We start from the raw sequence: 15,095 nt of genomic DNA on the forward strand, positions 1-15,095 counted from the left end.
AGGCAAAATAAAGGTTAATCCTAATTAATCCTTCAACTCTGTAATCGCATTTCTGTTAACTGCAGAGCTGTTCACATGGTGCTTTCCTAATACAAGATCATCGAACATTAGCAATGAAATGTTTATGTGTCGAGTGTAATTTTTTATTCCACCTTAATCCTTGTACATTAGTCTAAACTCCTTCATAATTTTAAAGTCATATAGTTTTGGCATTGTAAAACAAAATGCAACTAAAATTGGAAAAATTAAATGTAAATTGAATGAACTGTTATTTAAATGTAAGATTAGCAGTTTTTATCTTTTCTTTGGAATACATTTTTTTATTGCTCATAATATCTAAACTCATTGTACAATTTACATTAACTTTGGAGCTTTAAGTTTTTATAATAAATAAGTGCAATGAAATTCATTTGCTTGCAACTAACAGGAAAAAAATACCTCGCAACTTTTTTTTCAATTTTCTACTCGGAAAATTATTTTTACCCGCAACTAAAAACTTATCTAACGCATATAATTTTATAAAAACATGTTATATTTTTTCTTGTCATATTTGAGTAATTCTTATATAATTTAAATATTATCTAGTTTAAAATTATAGTCTCCATAGTTTAAAATTATTGCTTTGCCTGAAGTGTAAGGCAGCGGTCCCCGAATTTTTTTTTCTTCGATTACGGAACCCTAAAAGTTCAGCCTCTTTTTGGCTGAACCCCACCTTAAGTTTATCGAATACATTGGCCAAAAAGAGCCAATTTCATAAATCATCATTGTGCAGCATAGTTAAACATAAACCAGCCGATCTAGAAATTAGTTATTTAACAATCAAGAAACACCTATCTTCACATCATCTTTGAGTAGGAAGCCGACTATTTCTGCCATCCGTAATTCAATAAATATTTTTTACAATCTTGCAGCTTGCTTAACAGGAATGACGTTCTTAACAACATCGTTAATAATCCTAAATAACATCGTTTACCCTCTACCGATGAAAATTTGAAAAAATTCGACTTTTTCGAATCACACTTGCACATAAACATTTTAATAATTATATTTTGAATTAATTCTTCCATTACGCTCTTATGTTTTTAAGAAACATTAAAGTCATGACTAATACAGTGGATACTTTTAAACGTGGATGTAAATGAACCAGGGAATAAGCAAATCGTACATAAAAGTAGGCGTTACCTTTCATTGCGCTCTTCTTGTAATGAAAAGTATCGCCCTCTTTAAAAATCTACCCTAATGTGTAGGTAAAGAAATGTAACGCCTACTTTTACATCTAACCTCAGGCTAGCTTACAAGCGTGGGCAGACAATCGAAGAGGTGAAAAGATATCCGTCATAATTCTGGTGATTGTAACTAATTGTGAATTTGCTAGCCACCGCCGCAAACCAGGGCGGCCCTGCGCAAACTCATTACGGAAGCGGTAGTGGCTGTATATGTATATTTAAAACTTTACCTTAGGAAACAAGATAACTATACGTTTTACTTTCATGCTTTATTTTAAAATTACAAAATGTAAGAAAAACTGGTGAATGTAATTTTCTATTTTACAGTTTAGTTAGAAGTTTAATAACGCGTAGGAGTGTCATTGGTTTAATTATTTGTTTCAGCTTTCAATAAGGACTCATGAGATTTGTTTTATTACTCAATTGGATGTACTATCGAGATGATTATTTCCATTTTAATATTCAGACTCGAAAAAAAACATTTCTTTAAAAAAAATTTACTGCAACAATTACATTTCTATATTTACATTATGAGATCTAGGCATGCCTCGCTTTACCTTTTTTCTCTAGTAGATCAACAGGCAAATCAGGCTATAGGAGATCCACAGATACTTAATGATTGACAATTTCGCAGCCATTGCCAGGGCCTTCGCTAAAGACTTTAAATTATTAGCCAGTAAATTAGCCAAATATCAAAGGTATTCACCACTTTTCGAAAGTCTGGCCCAAATTCAAATCTTAACAAATTTTTATGATTAATCTTTTTCCCATAGGAAACTATTTTACGGTACTTTGTTTATGGCTTATATTATTTGGACCCAATTCTAATTGGTTATGCAGAGTATCTGCCGAAAATTACTGTAATCGAATAAAAAAAATACTGATTTATTTAGAAAAATTCCTTTTGACTTAATTTTGTGGATCGAGTTAAATATATATTTTTCTTTCTAGTGGAAAAAAAATTCATTCGCCAATACTTTACGATTTCATAACATTTGGCGAGGTATCGAACGCTTAGCTCTGGCCCTGATTTTTTGATTGCTGGAACTTTCAAAGATTTTAGTCTTTCATATTATCCCTTTTTCATAAGTGTCACAAAAAGAAAATATAGAATTCTTCTCCAATTTTTCTGTAAATTTTGTTTTTTAAGTTTGAGGAAAATGAAATTTCGTTCATTTTACGCTTCATTTAACTAATGATTATTATTATATCACATGCTATCACGAGTAGGCACAGGGAGTGTTCGACGTTATTTATGCCTATTGGAAAGCTTTTTTTTTTCACCGATCGATATCAGAAAGACTCTGGGTTCGAATTCCAGACTAGGTATGGATTTTTTTTCATTCTCCGTGCTATTTGTTCTTACTGTGGGTGCAACGTCAGTTCATCTAATATGGTGCCCCTGAAAGAGTGGTCAACAAATCTGCCCTACTGATACTTGAATGACGAATGTCTATCGGGTGGACATCGGAAAAAAATGTTTCATTTTTGAAATTTAATTTTTCCTCCAGCACTTTTCTAAGGGTGTATTTTTATTGCTTTCATGTTTGTAGATAAATTGCAACACTAGAATTTCAAAAATATTTGCCAAAAGTTTTGCAAACAAAAGGATGCTCTTGCGAACAGGAAGAAAATGTGTTAGAATATATACAATCCGAACATTTAAGGGCAAGAGGGTGTAGATATCGGGCTAATGACGACACATGAAATATTTCAGTCATTCCTGTAAATTTCATCAGACTGACAGAGCTGTGAGACTTTCTATGTACCTACACTTTTTATGCAAGCACTTATTTGACTTTGCGATTTAAAGAAACAAAGTTTTCGTGCTGGGAACTCAACTTTTGCCATTATAATCTAATTTTATTTATCATTTTAAATAACTTGAGTTGTTATGTTAGGTTTTTATATTCTTAATAAACATTTTATCAGTCCCTTTTGATATATGCCTGAGAGGGAATCAAGACCTTTTTTACTTTAATATGTGGGTCAAAATTTTATGACGGAAAGTAACGCCTACTAAACTCTTAAGTAAACACGCCGAACTAGGATCTTGTTTTATTTCTCAGTATTAATACGATGGCTCTCGCGGATTTATCTGATATAGAAGAACAATATAAGAAATAAAGTTGTCTCATATTGCAGACGTTTTTACCGTCAGGAAAATCACATGGTAGGATTCAGTTTTCCCTTACTGAGTACCATATTTTCTTTGGTTTCATCATAAAATTGATAATTCCTGTATTATATCTTTGATTGTTTTCTAATTTAAGAGTTGTTTCTTAATTAGGATAGCCAATTTTTACGCTTTATGTAAAATATTTTATAGTGTGCTAGATCATTATAACTGAAGCTTCCAGAATTTTTAGTAGCTTCACCAGCGTTCTAAAAGCCTCACGACAAGTGAAATGAGGACTAGACTAAGCTAGACAGGACGATATACAAAGTACCTGATAATTAGGATTTTAAATCGAATTTTATAGTGCGTCTAATAATTTGGCCAGGGACTGTAGATTGACTATTAAATCTTTTCTTTTACATATCGTCCAATTTGTTTTAGTCAAAATGATTGATATTTCAAGACAAGATGCACCTAATTCAATTCGAAGACATCACTTTCCCAGTAGAGGCAGAAATGTCCCTTTCATCAGGATCGTTGAGGTGGTAAGCCTTCTGGTCCTTGTACCCGCGAAATAAATTTTAAGAATTAATAAGTGAGCACATGATAAGAGTTGGTACTATTAAAGAGGATTATACATGCAAAGATGCATATATGGATAGTAAAAATAATACTTCCTGTAATAAGTTCGTCAGTATAACTAAACATGTCTCGCAACTATGCATCGCGTAGCGCTTTTTCGACAGTCCAAAGATAATTATTTGTGCTCTTTCAAATCAAATGGATTTGTGTAAACGTTTTAAGTATATTCTCTTTTCATTGTATTTTCTTATCGTCACACATATTGCCATAAAAAATAATACTATATACTTGCTATTGAGTTGAAACTCAAAAGGTAGCAAAGAAGTGTGCAATTGGCCTCAGGGAGACGCATTCAAATGAGATAAAAAAAAATCCTGATTGGTACTTTCTTAAAGGGAGGCATATTTTTTGTATTTTATTTTAAACCGTCATTGAATTGCCGACCTAATTTTTTGGGTTTACAACTACTAATGCTCAACTCCGTAGCTTTGCAATTTTGAACGTAATCCAGAAGACAAAGAAACTCTTGGATCAAGTATTGGGAGAAATTTGCCTTCGTGGAGAACTGAACGTGTTGATAGAACCATCCCGCCTTTGTGTCACAGGAAGAGGAAAACCATGAAAATTTTCCACGGATAGCTTGACAACAAGGGGACTGAAAAGGAGTGGTGAGGAAGCAAAAAGAAAGCAGCCAAAAAATTACCATCGCGAGAAAAAAAAAGATTTATTCTCGTGGATAATTAAAAAAAAAAAGAGATCTGTGCTCAAAAGTACCTTAAATGACATCCTGAAAATCAATGGAAAATTATCAAAAAATGTGATTCCTGAAATCAGAGAAGGAACATTAAGTAAGGACAATGTTATTAATTAAATTAAAAGAAACAAAGTTAAATTGAGAAAAACAATGACTAACAAGTTAAAATTGTCTTAGGTCACTGCGACAGAAATAATTATTAAAGATTGGCAAAATGGGTCTAGGTTTGGATTTCATGGCGTCCTCACTTTTTAATTACAATATTCACTAGTAAATAGTGCTCATGCGTTGCTAAGGCGACGTTTGATAAGTATTTTAGAATTCTTTTTTTCACTTTCAATTTTGTTATGCATTAAGTTTATGAGTTTAATTTTGAGATATGGGACCAGAGAGATCCCTTAAGTACTTTTATTCTTGAGTTAAGAATAAAAGAGAATTTAATCATTTGAACGATATTTTTGTTTTCATTGTTTTAATTAAGAATCAGAAATTCTAACCTACAGTTCAAACTGGATCGTTTTCAATACTAATTCAGGTGAATATCACAAATAAAGAGGATCCCAAACTGATAGACACTGTCATGTAAGTTAGAGTTGAAGCAAAAAAAAAAACGATGTCAAGGTCTAAACTTTCCGAGGCTGAAAAAGCCAAAGCCATCGTAGACGGGAATACCTCAAGCGTTACACACAAACGGAAAAACGACAGAATTTCGTTCGCAAACGCAAGCATGAAGCCCGTCCATCATAAAAGTACCAAAGTGGTTGAGAGAATAGAACCCTACCGAAGAGCGAATGGCGACTCTCTGAACCCCTTTCATACAAATACGAGAACTCCTTCAAGCACCATTGTACCAATGTTACAATTGATTTCGATTGGCTGTCCAATGTCTATTCAGTCATCAAAAGAATTTACACAGAAGGTGTCTGAGCTGCATTCAAACATGTCTGCGAAATTGTGTACCGAGCAGTTCAGGATCAACAGTTAAAGATCCAAAATGAAAATAAAAAAATATGCTTTTCCAAAACAATTTAGACAACAACTATTTTGCCAATGGGTAACCTGGGTTAAATTGGCAATTTATATATTTTTTTCATCTTGTGTTTCTTAAATCAATATTCAGGGCTGTTTTAGATTTTATAATTTTAAGATAGTAATAATATTGTAATTTAAAATATAAAATGCAATTTCGTACAACGTTATGAATACACCAGAGAGGCAATTCAAAAGGTCTTTTATCATATTCTTTTTATTATCAACGTATAATTACTGGCTTGACGGTGATATACATATGAATGCTGAAGAAGTATTTTGTGAAACACGTACTACATAGGCAGGATATATGAAAATCAATCCGACGACAAACATCAATTGAGACAGTTTTTGCAACCCATGATTTGAAATGTTTAAAGGAGTGCAGAAAAAGCATTTGACCAATGGGTAATCAGTAATCGTAATAAGGCGATCACAACTTTTCTGTTGATTTTGTTTCTTTTTTTGTTTTTACATTAACTTAAATTGTTCGAATCAACGTTTGCAATTATTCTTCCTTAAAAGTAAATTGCTTTAAGAGACAGAAATTAAAATTATCACAGTTGAACTCGTTTATCAGTGGAAGCATTAAATGTTATAAAATATCGGGTTGAGTAAAAAGTTTTCCGACGAGGGGAAATATCTCCGTGCCAATAGCAGCCATTCCCATGGAGTTAAACTTTCTCCTAACGTTTTTTTACATTCTAAAGTTGAAAGTAAGAAAGCTTTTTACTCAAAGTAATAAATATTTCTTCACTTGTCTTCCAATTCAATTGGTCGCGAAATTGGTCGCGAATTAAACAGTTAAACTTTGAAGAATAATGATAATTACGATCACTTTATAACAGTAAGCACTAGTACCGGAATGCGGATAAGTTTAAACGTTTGAAAAAAAATAAGTATCGACAGTATCGATTAAAAAGTATCGACAGTATCGATTAAAAAGTATCGACAAACAAACGGAAAAGAAAAATCAATAGGACGTTATCCTTTTTTCACGAAAAAATTTGCGAAAGTTGCATACAAATGCATGTTAGAATTTATATCTCTCTTCCTTTTTGAGTCAGTAATAATGAATATTTCCCTGCACAAAAAGCTAAAATAAAAAAAAAATTACGAGAACTTTATCTGCAATTAAGAGATTTTGATATCTCAAACTGTAAGAAAATCTGTACTTATGGAAGGTAAAATATTGAAGTGTTCATTTGCTCATACATGTAACCTCCAAGTCACTGTTTTTGTCGTCAGACATTTCTCTCAGTTACCATACGTTATTAAATGGATAGTCCTGTGTCAATGGAAAAAAAAGTGGTACAGTTTAGCATGAAAATCTAAGATTGTTCTTACACATAAATCTCAGAGAGTTAATTTATTAAATTACTTACTTAAATGCAACTCTACTTGATTACAAAATGAAATATATAATAATATGAATGTATAATGATATAATGTATGCAACCTATGAGAAATTCTACAGGCAAATTTTATTTGATTATTTTTAAAAGGTTTAGCTTTTCTTGCTGGAAAGATTGCTAGAAAAAGGCAAAATGAATCAAGAATTTTTTTTTTCATTTGACATGAAATTTCGAAAAACAACAGGACAGCAGCAAGATCTGGAATTTTACATGTAATTGGAACGAATATGCTGCTTTTTTTTTTTTTTTTGACATAAATTTTCGTAAAACAACAAGAAATTTTTGATTTAATTTTTAAAAAAAATCTCTTTTGATTTGCATTAATGCATTTTTAATTTCGTAGTAAAAAATCACTTCCTTAATAAATATACATTATCAATTAAATTAGACTTTTAAAAATTCCTACCTTAAAGAATGTATTTATTAATTATACTGCATGAAAATATTTAAAACTTATCTTAACATTTTTTTCTAAATTAATTCATAATTAATGTTATAACGACTATGTTCGTTTAAGTTAATGTTTCCTTTTAAAAAAAATTACAGCTAATTTAACTTAGTGATTTCTCTAAAAAAATTCAAATGATTTGAATTACGGTTTTAATAATGACTAAATTCAAGGGATTTAAATCATGCCAACACTAACAGAAGCGATCAGAAACTTAGAAATTCAGTATACTTTTTCTATTTAATTTTGGATGCTTTTAAAGAAAAACATTAAAGTTGAATTATTTCGTCCAATTTTTTTTCCTTTGAAAGGATTTTTAATTTATTCTTTCTGTTTTGCTTTCTGTAACTTCGTAGTAAAAATTTTATTTTCAGTTCATGTCAAAAACTAATTTTAGGATGCTTAGAATCAAATATTTACTACAATATTTACAATGAACAAAGAAGAAGGAATTAAAAATATCATTTCAAGCTGGAAAAAAAAAAGAAAAATAGACAAAATAATTCGTTTTTATATTAATGTTTTTCTTAAAAGCATCATGAGAGTTTTCCCCCGCCTGCACTGCCAGTAATTGTTCGTCCCTATCCATACTTCCAGGGAGGGGAGAGGGGGCTTTCGCCGTTCAGATGAGAACAAAGGATAAGTTTTCCCATCGTGTCACGTGACCATTTGCTGACCGCACCAGAGGAAAGAATTTCATTCGAACCTCTCTCATCGTGTCATCATGTCGGCAAAGAGAAAGACGATGACTCTATCCGAGAAAGAAAAAATCGCTGAGGATTTTGAAAATTCAAATTTATCAAAAGCACGTTTTGCAGAAGAACGTGGTATACCATGCACCACCCGAAACAATATTCTGTCTTCTCATCGCATTGGAAATGGGAAAGGAGAAAGGGTGCGTTTTTCCCCTTTTGAGAAAATTGAAGAAGAAAGTCTCCAATGGATAAAAATGGCTAGAGCACAAAATGTGCCGATATCGTGTTCAGTACTGAAAGAAAGAGCTCTGCAAATAGCCGCGGAATCGGGAGAACCTAATTTTATGGTGAGCAATGGATGGATACAGAGATTTAAAGTAAGACATGATTTAAGTTTCAAGACAGTATGCGGTGAAGCCGGATGTGTTAACAGAACTGTTTTGAATGACTGGAAGAAATCTGTGTTAGAAGATGATATTTTGAAACGGTGTAAGCCATGGGATGTATTTAACGTCGACGAATGTGGTCTTTTTTTACGAGTCTTACCTGAAAAACTCTAGCGTTAAAAAAAGAAGAATATGTAAGTGGCAAAAAAAAGTAAAGAAAGACTTACAGTATTTTTAGGGGCCAATATGGATGGCTCCGAAAAATTGAGACCCCTTGTTATTGGTTAATTCCCAAAAGTCACATTGCTTTAAAAACGTGAAATCTATACCTATGGATTACGACGCTAAAAAAAGGCGTGGATGACCGTCACTATTTGGGAGAAAACAATACGGCGTTTAGACAGGCAGTTTGTTAAAATGAAGCGAAAAGTTGTTTTCATAGCAGACAATTGCACAGCTCATAGTACCAACATCCCACAGTTAGCCTCGATTGAGCTTGTTTTCTTGCCTCCCAATGTGACCAGCGTTCTCCAACCATTGGATCAAGGAGTTATTCAAAGCCTAAAAGTGAACTATCGTAAGCTCCTCCTGAAGGACTTAATCGCAGCCATCGACCAAAAACAAGAGGAGTTTCACGTTACTGTCTTGGATGCCATTTTCTATCTGTACAAAAGTTGGAGCATGGTGTCCATCACATGCATAGCAAATTGTTTTCGTCATGCTGGTTTTGTGAGTTCTCTGAATATCGTGGATGACGAAACCAAAGAAGAAAACGATATTCCTCTATCTGTTTTGATGGAAGATCTGAAAAATCGTGGCCATACCATTGAAGGAGAGGCTGAATATGGTTTGAATGATGAGGAAATTGCCACCACTTCTGAAGCTACAATTTCTGAAATTGTTTCACAAATTTCACAAATTGTGGACAGTGAGGACAATGACAGTGATCCTGAGACTGTAGTTGTAGCCCAAGTGGAAGCCTTCAAAGCAATAAATGTCATACGAAATTTTTTTACAAACCATGAGGGAGCTGAGGAACATTTTGAAAAGTTACAAAATCTGGAAAGCATTGTTCAAAAAATGAAATCAAAAACGAGACAGACCTGCATAAATGATTATTTTTAAAAAGGTATGATGTAATGTACACTTTGAGGAAATTCGTAAACAGCTTTATTTTAAATTACATTTTTTTTAAAAAAATCTAACTTTCCTTAATTATTTTCTAAGTTAGTTAAATTTGGTGACTTAAATATTAATATATTTAATTTATTGACTTTAATATTTATTTTTTGCTTGTAATACCATTTTTAAAAATCATAATGTGTACTATTTACATGCTTAGTTACAAAGTGCTAATGAATCGGTTAAAAGGTCACCCCGCTTTTGCGGTGTCCCTAGGGTGACCTTATATTGAGGTCTGACTGTATATATGAATGTCTGTCTGTGTGTATGTCTTTTATAGACTCCTAAACCATCCGACAGAAAGCAATGAAATTTGCCATAGAGATAGTTTCAAGCACGAGGAAGGTCACTGTCAACATTAAAACATTCTGCGACAAATCGTTCTTGCAGGATGAGCGAAAAACGAAATGGAATTTTCTGATTGGTTAGGCGTTAGCTATTGTTTTAAATTTAGCGATTCAATTGTCACATCTTTTAAAGATAACATCTGAAGATAATTGCTAGCTTATAGCTCTGTTTGAACAAAAAATAGTTTATTGCACGTATTTAAATATTTCTTATTTGCTATGTCAGATTAGAGCCTCTGAATTAGAAGATTTGGCAACTTATCGCTACAAACGACGTTAACCTCAACTATAGGATACTCAGTAAAGAAAAGCGTACATCGATTAACATTGTTTTTCGGAAACTTTTTTTTAATGCTTGCGCAAATTCACTGCAAATTTTATTAATGATTTAAAGTTTTAAATTAAAAATTGCGCATGTGCTATATGCCAATTACATCAATTGTTTTTTATGAATGATTTCAAAGTAAATTTGGTTTTAAATTTTATATTTCAGTTTGATCTGGGTTTTTTAAATTTCTTTTCAGATTTTTTTTTTACAAAATTAAATTGAAAAAAAACATGTTTTGACCTGAAATATTCTTAAATATGTTTTTATAATCAAAATAATTAAATTTCTCATGCAATACTCTAAATGTTTTTTTTTATTTATTTCCAATGAGCTGCACAATCGGTCTTGCCGATAAGCAGACCTAGTGCGTTCTCCAGAGGTGGTATCCACTCTTTCAGGACCACCACAATGGGTGAGATACCGTTGGTCATGTTAATTTGGACGTCTAGTTTCTGCCACACTAGATGGCAGCACCGAGACTCTATTTGGATGCTAAAGTGCACTAGGAATTTAATTTTGTCGGAAATGCCAAGAGTCAATAAGGCACTCCAGGGATATTTTACATGCCGCATAATCATACGACATGGCAGCTGAGGATTTTCTGCATCCCGAAAATCCGGTGTCTGGGCCGGGGATCGAACCCGCAGACTTGGGCTCAGAAGGCCGACGATACTATAAATGTAAATGTCTTTAATCATGAGAAGCAATAAATTTTGTTTCAAAATCAGGAATTAATTTAAAATTGGTGTTTTTAATTGACATTTAAGGACAAGACGAATTAAGATTTTCAGCCTCTATTATTATATAGATAGAATTGGTAGAATAAATAGATTCCAGAGTTTTATGGGGAGGGAAAGAAACGACGCATGATAAATTTAAAAAAAATTTATTTAAATAATTTTTTAAAACACGTTTTCAAAACATTCATTTAAATATGTGATACATAAGTAAGGAATACAATTTAAAGAAAGACATCTATATATTATCCATTACCAGATAGCAATAGTTTTTACACAGTTTTGGTTCTTTAATAATAATAAAAAATTACAAAACTGAAAGAATGGAGAGAAGTTGGTAAATTTATACTTGGATTAGATTTAAGCTTATCTAACATTGATCCAGGTTTTGGACAGCCTATTCCTTTTAGTCTTCTTTGAAGAATTTGGAGCATTGAAAATTGTTGGAATAGCGTCAGATCTTAATTTATTTTTAACAACTTTTCTATTTATTTCTAGTTAAGATTCTACAAAATAAACCAGCAAAATTATTTAAAATACTTTTTTTCTATTTTCATACTTACATTAAATCACATTAAAAAAATTTAAAGTTCAATTTTTGAACATACTTCTATGAATTTTTCTAACACAGAAACTAATTATTTCAGCTACTGACAGCAAGAATTTCAAAGAAAATAAACATCGATAGATCCAAAAATACATGAAAGAAAGCATATTAAACAGATTTCTTATGATAAATGTAAACAAATCGTTTGAACTTTAGGCGATATATTACCATAAATAACTAAAAAACAAACTTAATATAGCCAAGATTAAGAATGTAACTACTTGAAATAAAATGGAATACAATAAAAAACAGGTAAATATAAGTTTTTAACAAAAAGAAATACTTAAAAGTGAATGCGAAACTTGGCGATTCGGAAATAAGTTTGGCGAATACTTATTCAGCCAATCTCTTGCCTTTATTTATTAGTTTTATTGCACATAAACACTTAAAATTGTTAAATAAATCAATAAATGATGCTTAAATGTCTTATTTTAAATAAATATATACTTAATAAAAGCAATTTTCAATGAAAATTCCTATATTTGGTACATAGTTAAAACTGTACAATTCAAGTAACCCTGCAAGTTACTCTCCACGGATTTGCCCGAAATGGGCAAATCCGTGGTTAAAATTATCTACTAAAAATTTTTTTCTTTGTTAATTTTTATAATTTTTCCATATGCAATTCCATTTCGGGCAAATCCGTGGATAAAATTATTTACTAAAAATTTCTCTATTAATTTATAAAATTTTTCCATTGTTCAAATCCGTGACTGAAATTATCTCCTAAAATTTTTTTTCTTTGTTAATTATTATAATTTTTCCTATGTGCAAATCCATTTCAGGCAAATCCCTTGGTATAATTAGTCCGTGGGTATAAGTTTTGTTTTAAATCATTCTTGAAAAATTTCCCGTTCATGTAAGTACATCTGATTTCGCTACTCGCTTTATAGTTTATGTTTTATACTGTTTTTTCTTTTTCTTTTATTTTACTCTTTGTTTTTACGTGCTATTTTTACTTATTGTGTTCTATTTTATTTGCTGTAATTTCTGTAAAAAAATTTTTGGAGTGCTCCTCACACTATTATATTAATATATTTTGCTTTGGCTATATTGATACAATATCAGAAAGCACTCTTTTTTGCTGATATAATCGTGTGGGCTGATGAAAAGATTATATATTTTTTCCGGTTTTTTTAAATAAAATTTAATCTTTTTTTATCAGTTGTTTGTTATTTTTTTTAATTATTATTTTTCCCCTCCCTTTTCATATGTCTATAATTTTCCTTTGTTTTATCTTCATTTTGAACTTATCAAATGAGTGAAGTTATCTTAATATACGATAGAAATATTAATTTATGAGTGTAGGTACTATTATGAAAATTTCATGTTTAAAGCAATTTACCTATATTTATTCTTCAAACATTCAATAAAGTATTCGCATATATTTTTTGATTTTAAAATGTATAATAAGAAAATCTCTCTGCATATTGTCTTTATTAAACAATAAATTAGTTATACAGATTAATAAAATCATAATAAAATTTATCATTTGCATATTAATTATGCAAATAATAAATTATAACTTATGCAAATTCAAAAAATCTTTAATTTGCATAACTTTATAATCATTTTCAACATATAACGCTCGATCACAGCAACAAAGTAAATTTTTAGCAATAGATTAATAAAAAATTTAATCTTTAATAATAATTCCAGAAAAAATTATTAATTGATGCAAATCTATCCCTTTAAGGGAATAGTAGCAACAGCAATTTCAATTAACTACACTTTTCGGTCTTCAATAGTAGGACGGGAACGAGATAGTCATGCCAACGTTGTCACAGATTTCCTCCCCAGCCTTGCCGATACAATTGCGCTTCCAAAGTAAATCGTTAGAAGAAAAGTAGGCGTTACTTTTCGTCGTATATCATGATCATACCAGGGTTCGTCAAGTGCGTCCACTTTGAAAAAACCCGCCCGGTTTTATTGGGTGGGCCCACCTAGAAAAAATCCACTTGGTGGGATTTTTTATAATCTGGTTGAAAAATAATTATCTCCTAATACTATCATTGGACACATAGTGGATGTTAACAAATATTTTAAAAATGTGCATCAAGCACATGGATGGGCAAGTGAAAAAAACTGCTTGATGCCCCATTTACCAAATGATACTAGGAGGAGTTCATATTGTGACCGCGTAAAAACTTTTGCCAATAATTATCATAAATATTAAGAGATTGCTCTTGAACATCAAAATGAATCTAATAATTACATGTCAAAAATATTAAATAATGTTGGGCTTTACCAATAAACAATCAATTTGGAAAAAAAAGATATCAATTGTTTTTGAAGTTTAAAAAAAGCTACAATCAGAGAACATTTCAATTTCAGAAGCTGTTATGAATTAACTTACTATCGTGTGATGAATTGGATCCCCATAAACATTTTGTAAAAAGATTCCACCAGGCTGTTCAGCCACCTCATTTATTAGCATATGCATCCTGGATCCCGAAACAAGGGGACAATTTTTAAATGATGAACAAGAGCAATTAGCAGAAAACTGTCTCTCTAAGCATCATCCAGAATTTTTACCAGGTGTTATGCCATTCAAAATTACGGATCCTGAANCTACCTAAAAAGGTTATTTAATGACAATTATAGAACCTTTTGTAGACTAACTTTAAATACATGTCAATGTTTGAATTTAAATGATCTTCAGAATTATGAATACACCACCTTTGCCCTGATTATGAAGATTATTTTTCCAATTTAGAATCTCTTTCTCTTTTTTTTTCCTTTGATGTATGAAACTTTTATATGGCTGTTAAAGATTTTAGATTAAATGGTAGTTCAAAAGGCATAGCTTATAATCATTTCTAAAGAAAAAACTTGCCATATGATGTATTCAGAATATTAGTTTTTTAGAAATTAATTACAATTTGATTATGTGAACACACAAACAAAATTAGACAGCAAAATTGATGACACAATTTTAAGAAAATAAAGAACAAATAGTGTTTTTCTAAGCATTTATTTCAAGAAAGATAAGAGATACATTAGGTAACATACTAAATAAGCTGAATAAAATAAACAAATCACAAATTTTCTGCTCATTTTTAAATGAGAAAATAAATNAAAAAAAAAAAAAAAAAAAAAAAAAAAAAAAAAAAAAAAAAAAAAACTCCAAGAATTATTTCAATACTCAGACAAGACTAATTCACGACAGACAAGACTGTCTCAGCAAGCTCCGCCAATAATCCCTATTAGACCTTGTGGTCTATCAGTCATTGTCCCTAA

At 31.1% G+C, this 15,095-nt stretch overlaps 2 protein-coding genes across 2 annotated transcripts; both read left to right on the plus strand.

Annotated features, from left to right (window-relative positions):
- Positions 1 to 8,297: 8,297 nt before the first annotated feature.
- LOC139426689 (tigger transposable element-derived protein 4-like) lies at positions 8,298 to 8,828 on the plus strand. Its single transcript, XM_071186425.1, has one exon. It carries the CDS (start codon positions 8,298 to 8,300, stop codon positions 8,826 to 8,828), a length of 531 nt encoding a protein of 176 aa, XP_071042526.1.
- A 186-nt stretch (positions 8,829 to 9,014) lies between these two features.
- On the plus strand, positions 9,015 to 9,779 carry LOC107445883 (tigger transposable element-derived protein 4-like). Its single transcript, XM_016060372.4, has one exon. It carries the CDS (start codon positions 9,015 to 9,017, stop codon positions 9,777 to 9,779), a length of 765 nt encoding a protein of 254 aa, XP_015915858.4.
- The last annotated feature ends 5,316 nt before the right edge of the window (positions 9,780 to 15,095 follow it).

The sequence above is a fragment of the Parasteatoda tepidariorum genome, chromosome 1 (assembly GCF_043381705.1).
Source record: "Parasteatoda tepidariorum isolate YZ-2023 chromosome 1, CAS_Ptep_4.0, whole genome shotgun sequence".
Taxonomy (NCBI): domain Eukaryota; kingdom Metazoa; phylum Arthropoda; class Arachnida; order Araneae; family Theridiidae; genus Parasteatoda; species Parasteatoda tepidariorum.

Bases quoted from the DNA above. Each gene is read 5' to 3' on its own strand.
- LOC139426689 (XM_071186425.1), top strand. From the start codon at position 8,298: ATGTCGGCAAAGAGAAAGACGATGACTCTATCCGAGAAAGAAAAAATC.
- LOC107445883 (XM_016060372.4), top strand. From the start codon at position 9,015: ATGACCGTCACTATTTGGGAGAAAACAATACGGCGTTTAGACAGGCAG.